Source organism: Hylobates moloch, unplaced genomic scaffold (genome assembly GCF_009828535.3).
Source record: "Hylobates moloch isolate HMO894 unplaced genomic scaffold, HMol_V3 SCAFFOLD_8, whole genome shotgun sequence".
Taxonomy (NCBI): Eukaryota; Metazoa; Chordata; class Mammalia; order Primates; family Hylobatidae; genus Hylobates; species Hylobates moloch.
Genome location: NW_026652283.1, coordinates 57,064,093 through 57,084,198, shown reverse-complemented (window position 1 = coordinate 57,084,198; position 20,106 = coordinate 57,064,093). Strand labels below are relative to the sequence as shown.

At 38.4% G+C, this 20,106-nt stretch overlaps 1 protein-coding gene across 1 annotated transcript in view; it reads left to right on the top strand.

The window, feature by feature from the left end:
• Positions 1–20,106, top strand: part of PAPPA2 (pappalysin 2) — a 298,454-nt gene that overhangs the window by 172,886 nt on the left and 105,462 nt on the right. Inside the window, exons 12-13 of the mRNA XM_032160910.2 lie at positions 8,470–8,605; positions 8,824–9,040. Of these exons, the coding sequence (XP_032016801.1) occupies positions 8,470–8,605; positions 8,824–9,040 (353 nt within the window). The remainder of the gene's footprint in view (positions 1–8,469; positions 8,606–8,823; positions 9,041–20,106) is intronic.

Genomic DNA, 20,106 nt, shown 5'->3' with positions numbered 1-20,106 from the left:
TCACTGGCCAAAAAGTGTTTACCACTTTTACCAATTTTATCTCTATTTTTGCTTTTATACATAAACATCCACAAGATCCTTTTCTCTATTGCTCTTTTCTTTTTTAAATTTGTGTTCCTTATACTTCTTTCTTTTCGCTCTTCATTTTTGTTTTCCTTATTGTGAATTTTTTTAAGTTGATATGTTTCATTTTTTATTTTCTTATAACTGACAAAAAACCACACACACACACACACACACACACACACACACACGTTGTACACTGAAAATGTATATAATTTTGAGACGGAGTCTCACTTTGTTGCCCAAGTTGGAGTGCAGTGGTGTAATCTTGGCTCGCTGCAACCCCCATCTCCTGGGTTCAAGCAATTCTCTTTCCTCAGTCTCCCGAGTAGCTGGGATTACAGGTGTGCACCACCATGCCCAGCTAATTTTTTTTTTTTTTTTTGTATTTTCAGTAGAGACGGGGTTACACCATGTTGGCCAGACTGGTCTCAAACTCCTGACCTCAAATGATCTGCCCGCCTCAGCCTCCTAAAGTGCTGGGATTACAGAAGTGAGCCACCATGCCCGGCATAATGTAATACTTTGAGATATATTTATATGTGTATATATATATATATATGTGTGTATGTGTATATATATGTATATATACACATATATGCATGCGTATATATACACATGCACATTGTGAAATGATTACCACAACCAAATTTATTGTACATTCTTACATCTTTTCAACTTTGGGTTGCAGAAAAAAATAGAACAACCATTTAAATTTAAATTTTAGATAAACAATGAATTTTTTTTTCTTTAGTATGGGTATCTCCATGCAATATTTGGGCATATTTAAACCTCATTGTTTATCAGATAGTCAAATTCAAGTGCCCATCCTGTGTTTTGGTTTGTTTTGGCTAAATCTGGCAAAATAGTTTATAATTTAAAAAATGTAATTAGTCAGATACTAATCACTTATTCAGAGATGACTTCAACCACCCAGGAAACTGTCCAGATTTCATAATTTAGCAAAAAAAGAAAAACCCATGTACAGATGGCACCAAGTCCAGTCACTACTTTGGATTATTTGACTGTGTTTACATGAAAGTTGACAAGACCCTTTGTTAGAGCTGTTTACTTTACATTGAATTCTAACAGTATTTGTTATCTGAATTTGCAGTCTGTTTTAGAAAAGGAGCAATAAATTAGTAGGGGTTTAGAAACTGGGAGAAAATATACACTCAGAAGACCAGTAATGTAAGCCTTGTTTTTACCATTAACCAGTTAAGTGACCTTATAAAAATCATATTACCTCTCTGGGCATTAGTTTCCTATTCAAATTTGTTTCAAATGATGCATTTGGATTGGATGATTTCTTTCGGATCTGCATTTAAGTTTAAGCTTGATGGTAAGTTTATAAAAGAAGATAATAAGCAAATATGATGAATGAAAGTATTACAATCATAGACTACTAAGTGCTAAAGGCAAAGATAATTATATCTATTAATAACTTTAAAGTCTTGTTACTCAAAATGTGGTTGGCATGCAGAAACATTGGCATCACCAGAAATCTAGTTAGAAATGCAGGATCTCAGCTCTAGGATCTCATAATCTGCATTTTCACAAGATCCTCAGGTGATCTGTATGCATATTAAAGTTCGAGGAGCACTGCTTCAGAAGACTGTTATCTTAGCATTTAGTAAGATAATTGATGTTCAAAATGATTTAAAATTGTCTCCAATTCATTATGTGAAAATTCAGTTAAGTACAGCAGGGATCCCCAACCCTCAGGCCATGGAGCAGTACTGGTCTGTGGCCTGTTAGGAACCTGGCCACACAGCAGGAGGTGAGAACTGGGTGAAAGAATATTGCCCCCCTGAGCTCTACCTCTTGTCAGATAGGTGGCATTACATGCTCATAGGAGAGCAAACCCTATTGTGAACTGCACGTGGGAGGGATCTAGGTTGTGGGCTCCTTATGAGAATCTAATGCCTGATGATCTGAGATGGAACATTTCATCCTGAAACCATCCTCCTCCATTCCCTCCACCCCCATCTGTGGAAATATCGTCTTCCATAAAATAGGTCCCTTGAGCTAAAAAGGTTAGGGACTGCTGAATTTCAGGATTCTCTACTTAAGGAGGCAGAAAATTGTCTAAGGTGCATTTAAATTATTTCTATATCCATGAGTGACATTTCTAAAATGATCTTGTGCTTCAGAAGAAAATCTTCTGTTGTTTGGAAAATGAACCTATGTGGATCCCTGCATTTTGTGGGAATCCTGCAAAAGCACAGATGACTGTGTGTACGTAATTCTCATTTCCATCAAAAACTAACTGAGTGCACTGACAGAGGAGCTCCAATTCTCAGTGGGTCAATAGTTTATTCTGAGGGTAAATCACTCATTTCCTTCTTTCCTGTTTCATTGTTACTAATCTTTTTATTGATTTTTACATGAAAGCTTTTTCCAGTCCCAGACATGGCAACTTCACAGACTCATGAATAATTGGCATAGCAATGTTTTTCTCTTCACGATAGAATCCTACCCAGCTGGGGAATGCTCTCATTCCTTTCTTTGCTTATGCATTCTTGTTCCTGAAAGAATCCTCTCCAGCTATGTTCCATAACACCTTTTCTCAATTTCAGGCTTTGTCTTAAATGGGGTTTCCCCAGGATTCAGACTCTGAATATTTGCCAGCAGATAGTTTATTGAGAACCTGACTCAGAGCAACATCTGTGGAGGAGTGAAAGAACTAGCATTGAACAGAGGAAGGAGGAGAACTGAAACAGCCCCCGGCAGGTGTCAGCATCCCACAGAGAGCTGGGATGGCCCTTCAGAGTTGTCCCACTCTGTATACCACTCACTCCAACCAAAAGGTCATTGGACATTGCCTGTCCACTCCACCTCCCGCTCCAGGAAAATGGGATGGCCTTGTGTAGAGAGGTTTTTTCCCCCCTCTGAGGGCAGTTTCTGGAAAGATTCTTTCCAATGAGCTGAATGCCAGAGTCATGAAAGAGGGGATGCAGATGACGCATCACAGTACCCAACACAAATTTGACTTTGTCTCTTTCTGACACTCCTTCCAAGTTCTATAAGCTCTTCTAACACAGAATCTCTACAGACTTAGCTTTGGTGTCTAAAATCACAGTTTGAGGACATGCTGTCAGAAAGAATTGAGCCAGTCATCTGATTCTGATCTAACCCCCTTCCATGGACTTGACAAATCATACATTGTTGAATGTCTGCCTCTAGTTGGGGTGGGATTATAGTGGTTCCCCCTTCATTTCAAAAAATTATGAGTTGATCTCACCCTTCTGAAACACACACACACACACACACAAACTCATGATGTGTTTGTAGCCTTTCTTATACTATGAAGGACTAACTCAGGAAATCAGCTGGGTTTTGGCCATACAAAGGTGGGCAGGGGCTCAAACATCAGAAGAAAGTAAAAACAGGCTCCAACCACACCTACCCATTTTGACCCACATCTTCAATCATGGAGACAACCATGGCAGCTCATTGCCTTATACCCCCCCTTCATCCATTAGATTTGGATTTCAGATAAGATCCCTTGAAATTTGATTATTAAACTCTTCCTTGACGAAATTTCAGAAGTCCATACAGATAGCAATAGTATTAGGTTGAACCAGAAGAAATTGCCAATATTTGATAATTCTTCACCTATAAAAAAGTAATATGGTTCAATCAGTAGTGCAAGCATTCTTAATATGATTTCTCTCAACCTCTAATTGGACCATGAATGGCTTTTAAAAGTGTCTCTCAGCCCCCTTAAAATTGTGTAAAGCTTTTATGACTAAGAGATTATGTGACTTTATTTCTAGGGGGAGTGAAGGCACAAATATCAATAAGTTTTCTGATCTATGATTTCCTGCTTACCCCAAACTAAGAACATTGGTTCAGTCAACATAATACAGAGCTTAAAGTGGGAAAAACCAAGTTCCTTCCTCTCTAGCATTTACCTAGGGAAAGCCACTTAAGCGTTCAGAATCCTAGTTTCCTCTTGTGTAATATATCCTTTATATCTTGAGGCTACTATTGTTCAAAAATATCAAAAAGGAATAAAATCACAATGAGCGCAGTGGACCCACCAGCAAAGCCTGTAATCAGGCTTGGTAAACTGTGAAGTGCTATACAAACAGAAGGTGATGCCTGCCTACTTTCTCCTGGTCTAAGGCCTTCCGTTTCCCTGTGGAATCGGGAAGTGCCATAGATGAGTGAAAATGAAAAGGCACAGAAGAAAACAACAACCCAGTAACCAAAAGCATTTTAAAACCTCAGAGAAGATTCTTTTCAAGTTTGTGGTATAGTTTCAGGATCCGCTATCCAGTGAGCACCACAGAGGATGACCTGGAAGTTGAAATGCTTGGCTTGGGATCATATTGAGTGTGTCTGTGCCCAGCAGGCAGATTGAAGGGGGATTTCTTAAGCCCAAACAGTTCTACATCAGAGACACTTTCTTTCAATCTTACCCCTCACCAGTGGCCAATGGTTAGATTGCGTAGTTAACATGCAGCCTTTGGATGAAAAATCAACTGAGTGTGTGAGACTGGCTTTCCCCATCTCTCAGAATCTGTCTGTCTGTCTGTCTGTCTGTCTGTCTGTCTGTCTCTATCTACCCATCCTTTGTACATTTTCTCTTTGTTTCAAAATGTTTTGTAATGAATTCACTGAGCTAATTTCACTAGCAATCCCTCTATCATGATACCAATTCTCAGACCTGAGAATCACTTGCTTTTCTAACAGTACTTGTCTCCTACCTGATATCTAGCTAAAGTTTTTCTTCCTTGCAAGAGACATGCTTAAATTAATTCTACATTGTGCATGTAATATATGAATGCAATGTCTTTGTTAAAACAAATAATAAAATGTTAGATATAGCTAATAATTCTTTTGACTTTCTAGCACTTTGATTTTTTCTTATGGAGCATCAATGGTGCACATCTCAGAACTGAGTAGCTCCTGAAAGGTCTTTTAGGAGAGCTTTGTCATTAAGAGGACAGCTGTTCACAAGCATGCATTTGGAGTGATCAGAAGAGTGTCATACTTGCAGTGGCAAAGGTGACACAGGCATACAGCTTCCTACTGTCAAACTGTCTTCCTGATGTTTCTGCTTGCTTTCATGTCTAGGAGCATAAAATTCATTATTTATCTCTAATAAAGTAAAAATAGTCTGGACTCTCTCTCTATATAAAATACATTTTTTTTGTACAATTCCTTTGTATTGCTGTATCAAATGTATTCTCTCTCTAAATATATATAAGTATGTATTCCTCATTTAAATATATTTTTAAGGTTGCTCTTTCCACAGCCAAGTCACAAATGTATATGTAAAAATATATATATTTATATATATTTTATATATGTTAAAATATATATCTTATAAAATATATAAATATATTTATATTTAAATTAAAGTCACATATATACATATATATATTTGTTACTTGGTGGTGGAAAGAGCAACTTAAAAATAAATATATTTAAATAATGAATAATCTGAAAGGATTTCTAATTGCAGTGCCAATTCTAGAAGTTTCTATGTCTCTATGTACAGCAAAAGTAGATTTGTAATAAATACATTTTAAACTAAATTTCTGAAAAGCCTGTAAGAAAAATTATATATGTATTTTAAAGTATAATGTATTTTTTGTAGACTCAATTTATAAAGTAGAGATATATTCTATACCAAGAGCCTACAATATTGACCATTTGCATGGAAGCAGATCTTGGAATACCAGTTCACGTTTCTACAAGTATCAACTGAAAATAGCATATATGAAATTTTTTAGGCTATACATTTCAGAAAATCATAATTCCCTATATATTAAAAAAATTTTCCCTATAATTAAAAAAATTTTTTTTTTACCTTTTTCCTACATTGTAAATACACTAAATTTTTTTTTGGAAATACAAATTATTGAACACTGAATTCTTACTAAATAATAGTCACCATTCTATGTATTTTTACCTGATTTCATTTAATAGTCATAGTCAAGCTATCTATAACAGCTCTATTTCTTAGTTGCAGAAAAGAGAAACCCTAGGCTCAGAGAAGAGAGATATATTGCTCAGATTTACCAGCAAATAAAGATCAATCCAAGAATCGAACTCAGGGTTTCTGCTTGGCTTACTCTCTCTCTCTAGAACTGTGAATTTACTTGGTTCCTTTTGCCTCTGCTTGAATTTATTATACATGTATATGCAGATTCAGGCTGGTTTCTATTTTTGAAGATCCAGCAGTTGTATGAGGGTTCACACTTTCTTGTGCTCGTTGCTGTTGTGAACATACGTGGGGTCCGAATGAATGAAACTTGGCTACCTTTCTGTGTCACTGTGAAAGGAAATGCCCAAGACTCAGCATTCCATAACTTGATCAAACACTTGTCTCTGTTTGCTTTGTGTGGCCTAAGACTCCTTTCTGCCTGTGTCTCCTTTGTAACCCTCATCTGAGGTTTTCCTACTTAAGCCATGGCCTGGAAATCCTGGCATAGCTTCTTCCCACAAATCATGGCACAGAGACCCTGCTACCAGGAACAGGCAAAGTGATTTGATATTCAAAGACCCTTGGAGCAAGGAGGCATATTGCTAGGAGATGAAAAATAGGTTGGAGGTTTAGGCAGCGACCTTCAAAAAGTGGAAACTCACACCGTAAGACCTACCTTTATTAACTAGCTTAAGGTGGGTGGTATCTATTTTAGGTTACAACAGAAGGTAGGAAGCCTGGGTTTCCTCCTTGCTGAAGCCACCCTACTTTTCATGCCTGAGGCCTAATGGGGTAAAGCCACCAGGTACTTGTTTGGATTCTGTTCCTGGCTCAGAAAATGACATAGAACTTTCTTCCAGGACTCAGGTCTCTTTTGTGGTGTATGAAAAGGAAGAGGTTATGGGAATTCCCAGGGGGCTTTGATGTCATTTGCTGCTGGAGCTGAGGGCACTGAGTTGGGCTCTTGGTTACCTTAGGGTGTGTTTCATGTCTAGCCCTCATCCAGATAGGGACAAAGGACTTCATATGGCAAGCCTAATCTTGGATCTGGTTGTTTCTTAAGTTAAGAAATATTTGTTACTTCAAAGAGGAGGAATAAAAAGGCGGGAAAAGACACTGTAGAAAGAGAGAGTGTGGCTGGTCTTTCCCTCAAAGAAGGAGAGAAAGAAGGGAGAACTGTGCTGCTTTGACCACTGAAAATCATAAAATCATCCTAATTAACCCAGCAGTGCAAATGAACTCTATAAACATACTGCCAAGGCTCAAGAAAAATCAGTCTGTGGACAAGGAAGAATTCTGGTTAAAATAAAAACATGTTTTACTCTCCTGCTCCCCACTTTTAGAGGAAGGCCCTGTCATTTGATGTTGTACCCTGCTTTTACACTGGGAACAATTTTCCTGGAGCTTCATCACCCTTAGAATAAATGATAAAAAGCTATAGAAATGCACGTAGAACTTTGTAAGGTTCAGTTCCAGATTCTGATCATACAACACCCATATAACACCAGAGAAAGTTGGGATTTATTCTCAATGGAAATTAAGAGAAATACTCAGCTATGGGAAATAAAACAAAAGTAGAATTACCGTATCAAATAAGTCCAGTGTGGAAGATAAACACTGGACTCTCAGCAGTAGCAAGAATCTGGTCTTCATCTTCCAACTTCTCCAAGATGTTTTTTTTTTCTATCAAAGGATTTCTAAGGACAACACTTCCATAGTTCATTCTGAAAGTCTGTTTTAGTGTTAATCACCCTAACCATCTAGGGACATTCCTGACTGATACATGAATTTTCCTGTGTCCCATTATTGGCTCATTTTCCTGGCCAGGGACTGGGTATACATGCTTGATGCACCAGGAAGATGCATAAGAATAAACTGTTTGGCAGATTCTAATTTCAGAAGCAAGAGACTGCAACAGCATCTCTCCCATGTCAGAGTTCACATGCTATGTGAGAGGTTCTGATAAAAATTTTGGGGAGAGATAGGAAGATGAGGAAAGATTACTAGACATGGCCGTTCAGAACTTGGAACCGTTTAGAGCAAGATGCTAGTTTGATGATTCTTCTCCACTGTTTTCACTTTGGCAATAAGGAGATATTTATTGCACTGGCTATGCAGTGATTTATTGTCTCTGGCAATGGTTTCTTTAAGTTATTGTTTTCAGAAATTTAAAGAAAGACAGGGACAAGTGAAAAAAAAAAAACAGTTAAGGTATCAGTCTCAGAAAAAGATAGGATGCTCAGCATCTGAAAATCATCTTCTTTCCATTTGATCTTGATGTTTGATACAACCTTGAATACCTTTCTGTGTCTACTCCATATTTTTACCATTTGTAAAAAAAAAAAAAAAATGGAAGCCCTTACTTTATAAATAATGAGCTCTCTAAGAAGAATAAAAATGGTATGGCACATGTCTTGATAGCTCAATGGAAATAATGATTCATACATAAATGTGCTTATGCTTAGGTGTGTTTCAATAGACCAGGAGTGGCCAGAGCAATTTTTATTTTTTTGACAACTGATGGCCTAGTTCCTGGAGAGCATCGGCAGCCGACAGTGACTCTCTACCTGACCGATGTCCGTGGAAGCAACCACTCTCTTGGTGAGTCTGACAAATATCCCTTTAGGGCCACTAGAGGACAACCTGGTAGACCCAGAAGTCAGCTTGATGTCTGTCTTTTATGTTGTCTGGGATCTTGCCTACATCATACATCTAGGTTTTGGCATCGTACACCTATTAACAGGATAAAATGAATACAAGATATGGAAACATGGTACTAACAATGGCTGAAAATATGATTCATCTCTGTTTATCTTCAGGAACCTATGGACTGTCATGCCAGCATAATCCACTGATTATCAATGTGACCCATCACCAGAATGTCCTTTTCCACCATACCACCTCAGTGCTGCTGAATTTCTCATCCCCACGGGTTGGCATCTCAGCTGTGGCTCTAAGGACATTCTCCCACATTGGTCTTTCGGCTCCCAGTAACTGCATCTCAGAGGACGAGGGGCAGAATCAACAGGGACAGAGGTACAAAGTTCCCTTTCTTTCTTTTGTTTCCTTTTCTTGTGGCTGTAATGAATGGCTCACATTTATATAGTGTTATGTATAGAGTGTTTGCTCAATCACTAACTGAAAAATGAATTTAGGAACTACTAAAAAGACATAGGAAGCAAGCAAAGAATAATTTGTGGAAGGCATACTTGGGTTTTATATTTTGTTCTTCTTTCCTTAGCTGACCATAATTTTATGTAAATATTTAATGTCTTTACAAGGTCTTAACATCTTTTTTACATATAAAACCACCAACTTCAAATCAACATTGTTATATAAACTGCCAAAAATTCTCTGCCAAAATCTCAATGTTCCTTAAGCAATGTATATTTTTCCACTTCTTTCCACCTGGACAGTGTATATAGCAAGTTTAACAATTACTTGCTAGGGTGTGTCTTATAATCATTTAGAATTATATGTGGAAATAGGAAATGCATTAGCTACATATGTCTTTCTGTGGATGTCTGTGATTGTCATCCTCTAGACAGATGTGGTATGAGGTTCACTAGCGTCTCAGCAGCAGCTATTGGAGGGATTGTACTCACAGTGTTGGTGTGCCCAAGGTTAGGGGAAGGAGCCTCCCAAACACAATAATCTATTCTGCATTTGGGCTAGAATCACTCTATGCTTAGTCTAATCAGTTGAGTGGGACTACAGGTGACAGGGTTCATTCCTCAGCAAGGGAGGTGAGATCACTTACTTGTTACTAGGTGATTATGATCCTAGTGACAAAAGCTGGGGTTCCAAGAAGTGCTCCATCACCAAAAAGAAATTCTGGTGCCACAAAGCTGGTTCAAGGCATCCCAGATACTCAGACCTCACAGGGATGGGCAGTAGAGAGTACTAGTGTAGTCTGTTAGTTATCTATTGCTGTATAGCAAATTATACCAAAAGTCAATGGCTGAACACAATAAATATTATCTCACAGTTTCTGAGGCTGAGGAATCTGGATGCAGCTCAGCCGGGTATCTCTGGCTTAAGATCTCTTATGAGGTTGTAGTCAGGCTGTTGGCCAAGGCTGTAGTTACTCAAACCTCAAGCAGAGCTGGAGAATTCACTTCCAAGCTCACTCCTGTGGCTACTATCAGGCCTCAGAAGATCCACATCCAAGCTCACTCATAGGTGCTGGCAGTGAGCGTGCTCACATAGAAGTGGCTCAATTCCTTGCCAGGCAGTCCTCTCCACAGCTATCTGAGTGTCCTTGTGACATCACAGCCAGTGATCCAAGACAGAAAGAGAGCCAGAGATGGTGAATACATGAGAGACTACCCAAGAAGGAAGCCACAGTCTTTTTATAACATAATATTGGAAGTGACAGTCCATTACTTCTGGCATATTCTATTCATTAGAAATGAGTCAGTAAGTTCAGTCCATACCCAAGGGGAGGGGTTGGCCTAGGGGCATGAATCTCTGGGAGCCAGTAATAGTAGTTTATGTTAACTGAGCATTAACTACATGCCAGGTATTGTTCTAAGTGTTAGAAAGGGAGAAACAGTAAGGGGTAATGAATATCATAAGGTTAACGAGTTCATCTGCAACTTTAAAGTCTTCTTTCTTAGTGAACAAATGTCTCCAAATATTAAGACAAGAATGTAGACTATTAAAATAACATTTATTAGAATTATGGCCTCTCTCTCATATATTTTCAAATTATATTCTCTACTGGCTCTACCTTTGGCCTTAAGCCATACAGCATTTCTTTCAGGTCCCTGAAACATATCTTCTTGGTGAGCTTTGCACATAGTGTTCCTACTTTCTTGACTGCCTTCTAATCCTTCTTCACTTCAACTCATACTCTACCATCAAGATTCACCTTCTGTGAAGTTTTGGCAAACTTCCTCCCTGTTCCCATAGGACATACTGCATAACACAAACTCTGCAAAAGCAGCTGTCACATTGGGTGATAACTACTTACTTACTTGTTGTTCTTTCTCATTAAACTCTGAGCTTCCTGTAGTGGATAATTCTGCTCAGTATCTCTGAATATCTACAGAAGGCCTAGCACATAGTAGGTATGAGAAACTGTTTTGGATGACAGTTGCCGACTTTATCTCTAAATGCTCCATGGAACAGAACTGAACAAGAAAAACAAAAAAGTAGAAGTTACAGCCTTTCTAGACATGAGGAACAAGAATTCCCCTTACAATCATAGCTGTGAAGTTTCAACAAAGAAGTTGATTAATTGTAATTACTGCTGCTAGTTCTTCACTTCTTCTCATGTGGCAGTGTGGGAAAAACAAGTTTTATATGCATGCATGCAAACCAGGAGAAATAGGATATGATTCTCCAGTTTACACTGTGTATCTGGAATGCATAAGCATTTCCAAACCACATGTGACTGACAGGAGCCATGCAAATTGACTTTTCCTTGTCAGCCAGCAAATCAGTGCAATGTAGTAAATTTTGATATACAGGGAGCCTAGTAAATCCCATATACTTTAATTGTGAATATAACTGAAACCTAAATCCCTATGTATTCTCAAAGAGTCAAAGTGTTTTTGCAGCCTGTATCGATCACAGTTGTATATGTAGATGCACCACAGTATAAAACCCTCAAATTCTGGGCATAGTGAGAGGGATTCCTGGCTACCTCCTTCTTACCCCTTATGACCTGAATTCCACTGATACTTACATGGGCAGGGGAGAGCTGACAGATGCCTGCCAGTAGAATATGTGTTATCCATTTTGTATTTAAACATTAATGACCAGTGGCCCATCCCTCCTGCAACACTACACTTTAAAACCAACCTGATTGGCCCACAGAATCTCAGATGAAAGCCAGTAAACCTAAGTCAGCCTCTCCAGTGATGTTCATAATCTTTGTCTTGGACAAAGTAATTTCTCCTTGCTTCCCACTTAGCTACTAACAACACAGAAGAGTATGAAAACTCTTATCAAAATGAAAAAGCAAGCCTGGCAGCCAGAATCTGTGAGGATTTCCTCCTGATTACAGATGTATTGGGGTTAAATTGAGAAACATAATTAGAAATCAAATCATGCACGGTTTTTGTTTTCTGGAAAAAAAAAAGCATTTAAAGAATAAAGCCATACTAAAAGAGGAGAGGGAAACAGGTTATTCTTTCTTCATTCCCTGGTTCCTTTAACTTTGTTCTGTCTCAGTCTTGTTTCTCACTCTGTTATGATGACTACCCAGTTTATGACCCTTTGGGCTTATTCTACTGATCATGAACCCTTTAGTCTTGAAAACCAAGTTCAGTTTTCCTGATTTTGGCCACCAGTGCTCAAGAAGAGCTCAATTCATTCTTACCCTCCAGTTGTTTCCAGCTCTAGCCACTTTAGGGATAGTTTCTGCACAACTTGCCACAGTATCAGGATCAGGCAAACCTCCAACCATCCCAGGATTGTGTTGATGGCTTTGGGAAGTGGAAACTATCTATTTTATTAATGTAATGGGATTTGCAGTGTGTCTAAAATATAACCCAGACACCAATATGTTAACATACCTAAGCGAGTGAATTAGTTTGCAGACAAACAGGACTCTTTCTACTTTGGGAATTTACAAGGTCAAGTTAGAAAAGTTTAACAGTAGGCAAGAATTGCTGATGGGCATGTGGTTTCTCCTATCGAGTTTTGTTCTTCCAGTCACATGGATAAAATGAAAAAATTGATTGTAACTTCTGTGACTTACCTGATAATATATCCATAAGATCTCTGAGTGCTGAATCTTCAAAAGATATAGAACATTATCTCCTTTTCCAGGACATGGATTGGTGACCATAATTGAAACTTTTGACTACTCTACTCATCTCTTTACAGCATTTACACTTTTTCTTCAATCTGCATAGATTTCCCAATCTACCTGGTTGAGAATATGGTGTCAGCCTTTTATGCAATTGTGCTTCTTTCATTTTTCCTTTGTATTCCAAACAGTTTTTGATTTATATAATTTGATATTAGATAGTTAAGTATATAATTTTTTGTGAGCCTTTTATCTTTATTAGGATCATACATCTTGCCAATCATTTTACCCCTTTAAATGCCTGTGGCTTTGTATTCTACTCTTTCTGGAATTAAAATTTCTATCCCTGCCTTCCTTTTGTTTGTATTTGTTTGATAAGTATTTGCCTTTCTTTAATTTTTAACCTTTCTCTGTCTTTGCTGCCAGTGAGCCCCAGGCACATAGCTTCACCGCACTGTTTACAAAGATATTCAGATTTTGCCATGTCCAACTACTCCAAGATTTTATTCCAAAAGTTTATCCCATGATCCTCAAGCCTCTAGGATTCTTTAGGACTCAGTAGCATTTTACCTTTAGGACATTTATCTCCCAATATATAATGGCTTTTGCCACTGGTTCCACATCCCACCCTACCTCCTCACTAAGACCTTTATACTTCCTAACCTGAAGTCTTGAAATGAGTAAAGAAAAGGTAGTACTGATAGGAATAATGACTGGAGAACAGATCTCTGACCCATGAAAAATGGGGCCCAGTTTTCTCATCTTTACAGGGACCCAGGAAATGAAGAAAGAATTATCTGTTTTTTTTCTTTTAGTATGGCTTCATTACTATTCTCTCTTTTTCAGGAAACAAAAAGTACATGCTTTGGTTTCCAATGATGTTTCTCAATTTAACTCCAATATGTTTTTCAATCAAGAGAAAATCCTTACAGATTTTGGTTGCCAATCTTGGTTTTTGGTATTGATAATAATTTTCATATTTTTCTATATTGTTAGTATTTAAATGGGAAGCAAAGAGAAATTACCTTATAGTATTCTTGTGAGATTAACTGAAAATAATACATGTGAGATTTGTAACACCTTCTAATACCAGGTTGGAGTACTACCTGTGGCAATTTTCACAGTATTCACCATCTTTATTTTTTGCCAATCAGGTGTGCTAGTTATCAGTCAATTTGTTTGTTGCCTCTTGGTTCCAAATCCACCCTCATCACCTATATTGTAATAGTAGAGCTGGATTTTTATCACTATTTATCCTTTGCCAATGGACATCATGTTATACATCATCAGTAGAGGGTGCTAGATAGACAATACAGGAGGAGGGGTTTTCCCTGCTGTTTCTGGTGTAATTTCTTCTCTTCTGTTGCTGTGACATGCTTGGCCAGTGGTGTGCAGCACACCTACAGTCAAATACAGCAGACATTTTTTCAGTTGGCTCTTCATCACAATAAATCAAATGTGGCAGCTTGAGAAACAGTGATGCTGCTGGATGCTGTGGATTACTAGCATCCCATATCCCAGTGACAAGGGGCTCAGCATTGTACTCAAGACCAAAGGCACAATCAAACTTGTCCCCAAATCCCTTCCTTGTGATCTGTCTTCTACTATTAACCCCAGTACCATTCCATCTCAGTTGGGATCCAATAAGGACACAGTAATTATAATAGAGAAGTTTCATAAAAGTAATTTTTTTTTTTTTTTTTTTTTTTTTTTTGAGACGGAGTCTTTCTCTGTCCCCCAGGCTGGAGTGCAGTGGCACGATCTCGGCTCACCGCAACCTCCACCTCCTGGGTTCACACCATTCTCCTGCCTCAGCCTCCCGAGTAGCTGGGAATACAGGCGCCCGCCAACACGCCCGGCTAATTTTTTGTGTTTTTTTAGTAGAGACGGGGTTTCACCGTGTTAGCCAGGATGGTCTCGATCTCCTGACCTCGTGATCCACCCGCCTCAGCCTCCCAAAGTGCTGGGATTACAGGCTTGAGCCACCGCGCCCGGCTCATAAAAGTAATTATTAACCAGTAATGGAATTAACTATTGAAGGGTAGGGAGAGCTCTAAGGAATAAAAGAATGATTGATAAAGGGAGCAACCATTACTTTTATGAGTGATAGAAGAGTATCCGAGAAAGGAACAAATGTGGAAGAGGCTCCCAACCCAAAGCTGAGGTTCAGATCTCGCTGGAGGAGGTGTGGCTGTGGAACATTGTGTGGCAGAGAAGTCTGTGGAGGCTCTACAGAATGGAATGGGGCTGGTAGTCAGAAAATGCTCACTGGGATGCAGGTAAAAGCTCATGAAGAAGCTGCCTCTGGAACACAATTGGGACTTCTGGAAAGCTGTCACTGTGGTGCTGCTGGAACTTTCTGGGAGTCTCCCCACTGGGCACTAATGAAACTTGATGGGAGACATCCACAGGGGTGCCACTGAGACTTGTTGAGAAGCCAGCTAAGATGCTGGTAAGACTTACTGGGACATGTGGAGTGTCCCTGAAACTCACTAGGTGGTGAGCACCACTGGTTGTCCCACACATGGCCAGAGAAGCAAGGAGAGGAAAGCACATAGCAATGAAGGCAAGCCTCTTCATCCTGCAATGTCTCTCCAGTGCCATCTACTGAAGAAAAAAGTGACCTGCCAGCTGGTAAAGAGAAATGTTTTCATGGTCCAGCTCTAGTATCATAAAGCAGGGCAATGAAGGGTGGATTTGGAACTGAGACAATAAGTTGATAACCAGGAGAGAAAGTCTTGTCAAATAACCAGGAGGAAACCCCTGTTCTCTGTGTCTTTTGCGTTCCACACAGGAGTTCCTTCCTGGCTTCAATACTATTTTTCCTTTTTCTTTTTCTTTTTTTTTTTTTTAGAGACAGAGTGTCACTCTGTTGCCCAGGCTGGAGTGCAGTGGCACGATCTTGGCTCACTGAAAGCTCCACCTCCCGGATTCACACCATTCTCCTGCCTCAGCCTCCCAAGTAGCTGGGACTACAGGCGAATAGTATTTTTAAATATAATTTCTGAATAGATTTGAGCTAATTAGAAATTCATTTTTTTAATGTTTTGAACTTAAGCCAAGACCCACATAAAGTATAAATACCTTATTAGTTTATTTAGTATAAATACACATTCTGATTGAGATGGAAAACAAGTAACAGATACTCACAAATATAAAATCATAGTGGGTTCTAAGGTTTGCCTTAAACTGTAACTTATCAAAGCCAAGTGTTCTAATATAAAATTGAATAGGATATTAATCTTTTAAAATAAATATCCTTATGGAAACTGGGGTTCTTTCTTCTCTCACTTGTTCTCACTCTCATTATATGTGTAGTGTGTGTGTTTGCATGTGTGTGTTCATGTGTGTTTGTGTATAGAAATAGACTATTTGTTGTTCAAAAACCATTTAAATGGCTCAGTGGAACAGGAATAATTTTTTAGCTCAGGAAACTGAGACTCAAGTGCACAAATTTACTTTATTTGGGATTAGCAAAAGTAAGACTGGAATCCAAGTAACTTGTTTCTAGGAAGGAAAGCTTCTATTATATAAATGGTGAACTATTTCAGAAATCTATTCATGTCTACTACCCTTCAAGAAATCCTGCCACCCTCTCTCAAACCATATTTTGATTCAGGTAACAAGAGTTTAACTAGCCCTAGAATAATCAAATAACAGCTGTATTTTACATCTACTTATGTGAACGGGCATATTTGTTTTGAGGAAATGATGACTTGTAAATTCAGGCTCCACATAATACAGACAAGCTGGAGAAACCTGACGGAGTAGGTTACCAAGGGGAAAATTGTAAAGATACTTTGGACTTTTGGGAAAGTGTAGGAAATATGTAATCCAGATTAGGGCAATTTTATGGGCACAATCCAGAGGATTTGAAGTCAATAGAAAAAGAGAAGTTTTGACCCAGCTCCTATGGGGTCCTAGCCCAGACCAAAAAAATAAAAAAATAAAAATCTTGTTTCTTAGAGAAGAAAAAAAATCTGAGGAAACATATTCGACTCTCTCTGAGATTAAAGTGCATCTAACCCAGGAAAAGAAACATAATTTTGAAAGCCTGGCTTATGTGTGTATTAGTTTTCTAATGTTGTATAATAATATTACTATAAATATAGCAGCTTATAACAATGCTTATTTATAATCTTACAGTTTCTGAGGGTCAGGATTCTAGGCAATGCTTAGCTGGGTCATCTGTAAGGCTATAATGAGGTGTCAGTTAGGAATGTGTTCTCATTTGAAGGCTTGACAGGGGAAGGTCCACTTCCAAGTTCACATGGTTGTTGTTATTTGGTTCCAAAAGACTGTCAGACTGAGGGCTTCAGTTTTTTTGCTGGATGTTGCACAGAAACCACCCTTACTTCCTTGCCGCATAGTCTGCTCCATTGGGAAGCTCACCTATGGTAGCTTGTTTCTTCAAAGCCAACAAGACAAAGAGTCTCTCAGCAAGTAAATTTTTTTTTTTTTTTTGAGGCGGAGTCTCGCTCTGTCACCCAGGCTGGAGTGCAGTGGCGCAATCTCGGCTCACTGCAAGCTCCACCTCCCAGGTTCACGCCATTCTCCTGCCTCAGCCTCTCCGAGTAGCTGGGACTACAGGCACCCGCCGCCACGCCCGGCTAATTTTTTGTATTTTAGTAGAGACGGGGTTTCACTGTGGTCTTGATCTCCTGACCTTGTGATCCACCCGCCTTGGCCTCCCAAAGTGCTGGGATTACAAGCGTGAGCCACCGCGCCCGGCCTCAGCAAGTAAATTTTACAATCTTTTGTAACATAATCACAAGTGTTACAGCTTGTCAACTTTGTATTCAATTGATTAGAAGCATGTCACTGGTCTCACCCACACTCAAGTTGAGGAGATTATGCAAGGGTAGGGATTTCAAAAGGCAGGGATTATTTTCACCACAATAGTTGAGCCTGAGATAGGCGAATGTATGCAGTAACCTTGGAGTAACCTGACTACATGTGTCTCATATCCTGAAAGAGCCACATGCTATAATGGTTTCAACTTACTAGACAGCTTAGGACATAAGGGATACACAAATAACTTGCTTGCAGGAAAAAAGCATGAAGGAAAAGTAGTGATTCCAAGAGTAAGGTCTTTTCATAGAAATTCCCCAGCTCTTGGTAGGTGGATTATCCAAGCAGTTCTCTACCAGAGAATGTCCTCGCAACTCTCTTTTATCTAGAAAAAGCACATCTATTTTATGAATGATACCTGTCCAGATTTTTTCCCCTTATTCTTAGTCTGCTTCAGAGCCATCTTCTTCATGGCTCAACTGGTATTTTTATAATATCATCAAAATGAAATTTAATCAGTAATATTAATGTGTTTCCTAGAAAATAAAATTACAGTCATGTACAACATTACAACATTTTTCTCAATGAAAGACTGTATATGTAATAATGATTTCATAAGATTATAATACAGTATTTTTTGCTGTACCTTTTCTATGTTTAGATTTTTTTAAATACACAAACACATCATTGTGTTTTAATTGCCTACAGTATTTGTACGTAATAACATGCTGTACAGGTTTGTAGCCTAGGAGCAATAGGCTACACCATATAGCCTATGTGTGTACTAGGGTATATCATATAGGTTTGTGTAAGTACACTCTTTGATATTTGCACAATAAAATCACCTAATGACACATTTCTCAGAACGTATCCCAAAGTTAAGTGACACATGACTGTATATAAAAACACAAAAATTAAAAAGTTATGGTTACTGTCTCAATTATCTTTGTTCTGATCATTTTTATAAAGATGGATAATTGAGAGTTAGCAATTTTGATCCAGTATGTATCATACGCATATTTGACCACATTGGTGGTCATACACATACACCAATGTGGTCATATATTTGTATGAATATATGTGTGTGTGTATGTATGTGTGTGTTTATGAATATGTTTCACTTTATACAAGACAGTCTTGAAAAAGGTTAATGTGATATGCATTGAATTATGAAACTAATTTGTAAAATGATTTAAATTTTTAAGTGGTTGTGCCATTCAAAAAGAGCATTATTGTTTTATTTTTAAGGTCTTTATTCTTTTAGAGCAGTTATAGGTTCACAGAAAAATTGAAAGGAAGGTACAGAGATTTCCCATACACCCAATGATCCCACCCATGCCTAGCCACTCCTGCTGTCAACATCCCCCACCAGAGTGGTACATTTGTGGCAACTGATGAACCTACATTGACACATCATAATCACATCAAATCTATAGTTTACATTAGAATTCACTCTTAGTGTTTGTTGTACATTCTATGTGCTTGGGCAAATATGTAATGATACATCATTATAGTATCACACACAGCACTGTCACTGCCCTAAAAATCCTCTGTGTTCTGCCTATTCACCACCATACCCTACATCCCTACTGTCCCAAACTTCTCACAACCATTAATATTTTTACCATCTCCATCATTTTGCCTTTTCCATAATGTCATATTCTGGAAATGTCATATAGTTGGAATTACACAGTGTGTAGGGTTTGCAGATTAGCTTCTTTCACATTGTTATATGCATTTAAGTTTCCTTCATGTCTTCTCATGGCTTGATAGCTCATTTCTTTTTATCATTGAATAATATTCCATTATGTGAATGTACAGTCGTTTATTTATCCATATACCTATTGAAGGACATCTTGGTTTCTTCCAAGTTTTGGCAATTATGAATAAAGCTGCTGTAAATATCCATGTGCAGACTTTTGTGTAGACATAAATTTTAAAATGTCTTTGAATAAATACCAAGGAATGTGATTGCTGGATCATATGGTTAAGAGGATATTTAGTTTTATAGGAAGATATATTGTTTTTTAAGAAAAACATAAATATTGTTGTAAAGAGCAATGGCATCCTCAGATCTTTTTCCTCTTCTCCTTCTTTCCTTTTTTCTTTTCATCATAAATCTTTATTTTTCTATTTACTTAAATAAAACTAAGCCTGTACTCTTGAACATGTAGATTAAGGGTACCAACTCTGTATAGTAAAAAAAAAAAAAATGCATATAATTTTTGACCTCCCAAAAACTTAACTATTAACAGCCTACTGTTGCCTGGAAGTCTTACTGATAACGTAAACAATTGTCCAGGCGCGGTGGCTCACACCTGTATTCCCAGCACTTGGGAGGCCAACGCAGGTGAATCACCTGAGGTCAGGAATTTGAGACCAGGCTGGCCAACATGGTGAAACCCTATCTCTACTAAAAATACATAAATTAGCCTGGTATGGTGGTGGGAACTGGTAATTCCAGCTACTTGGGAGGCTGAGGCAGGAGAATCGCTTGAACCCGGGATGCGGAGGTTGCAGTGAGCCGAGATTGCACCACTGCACTCCAGCC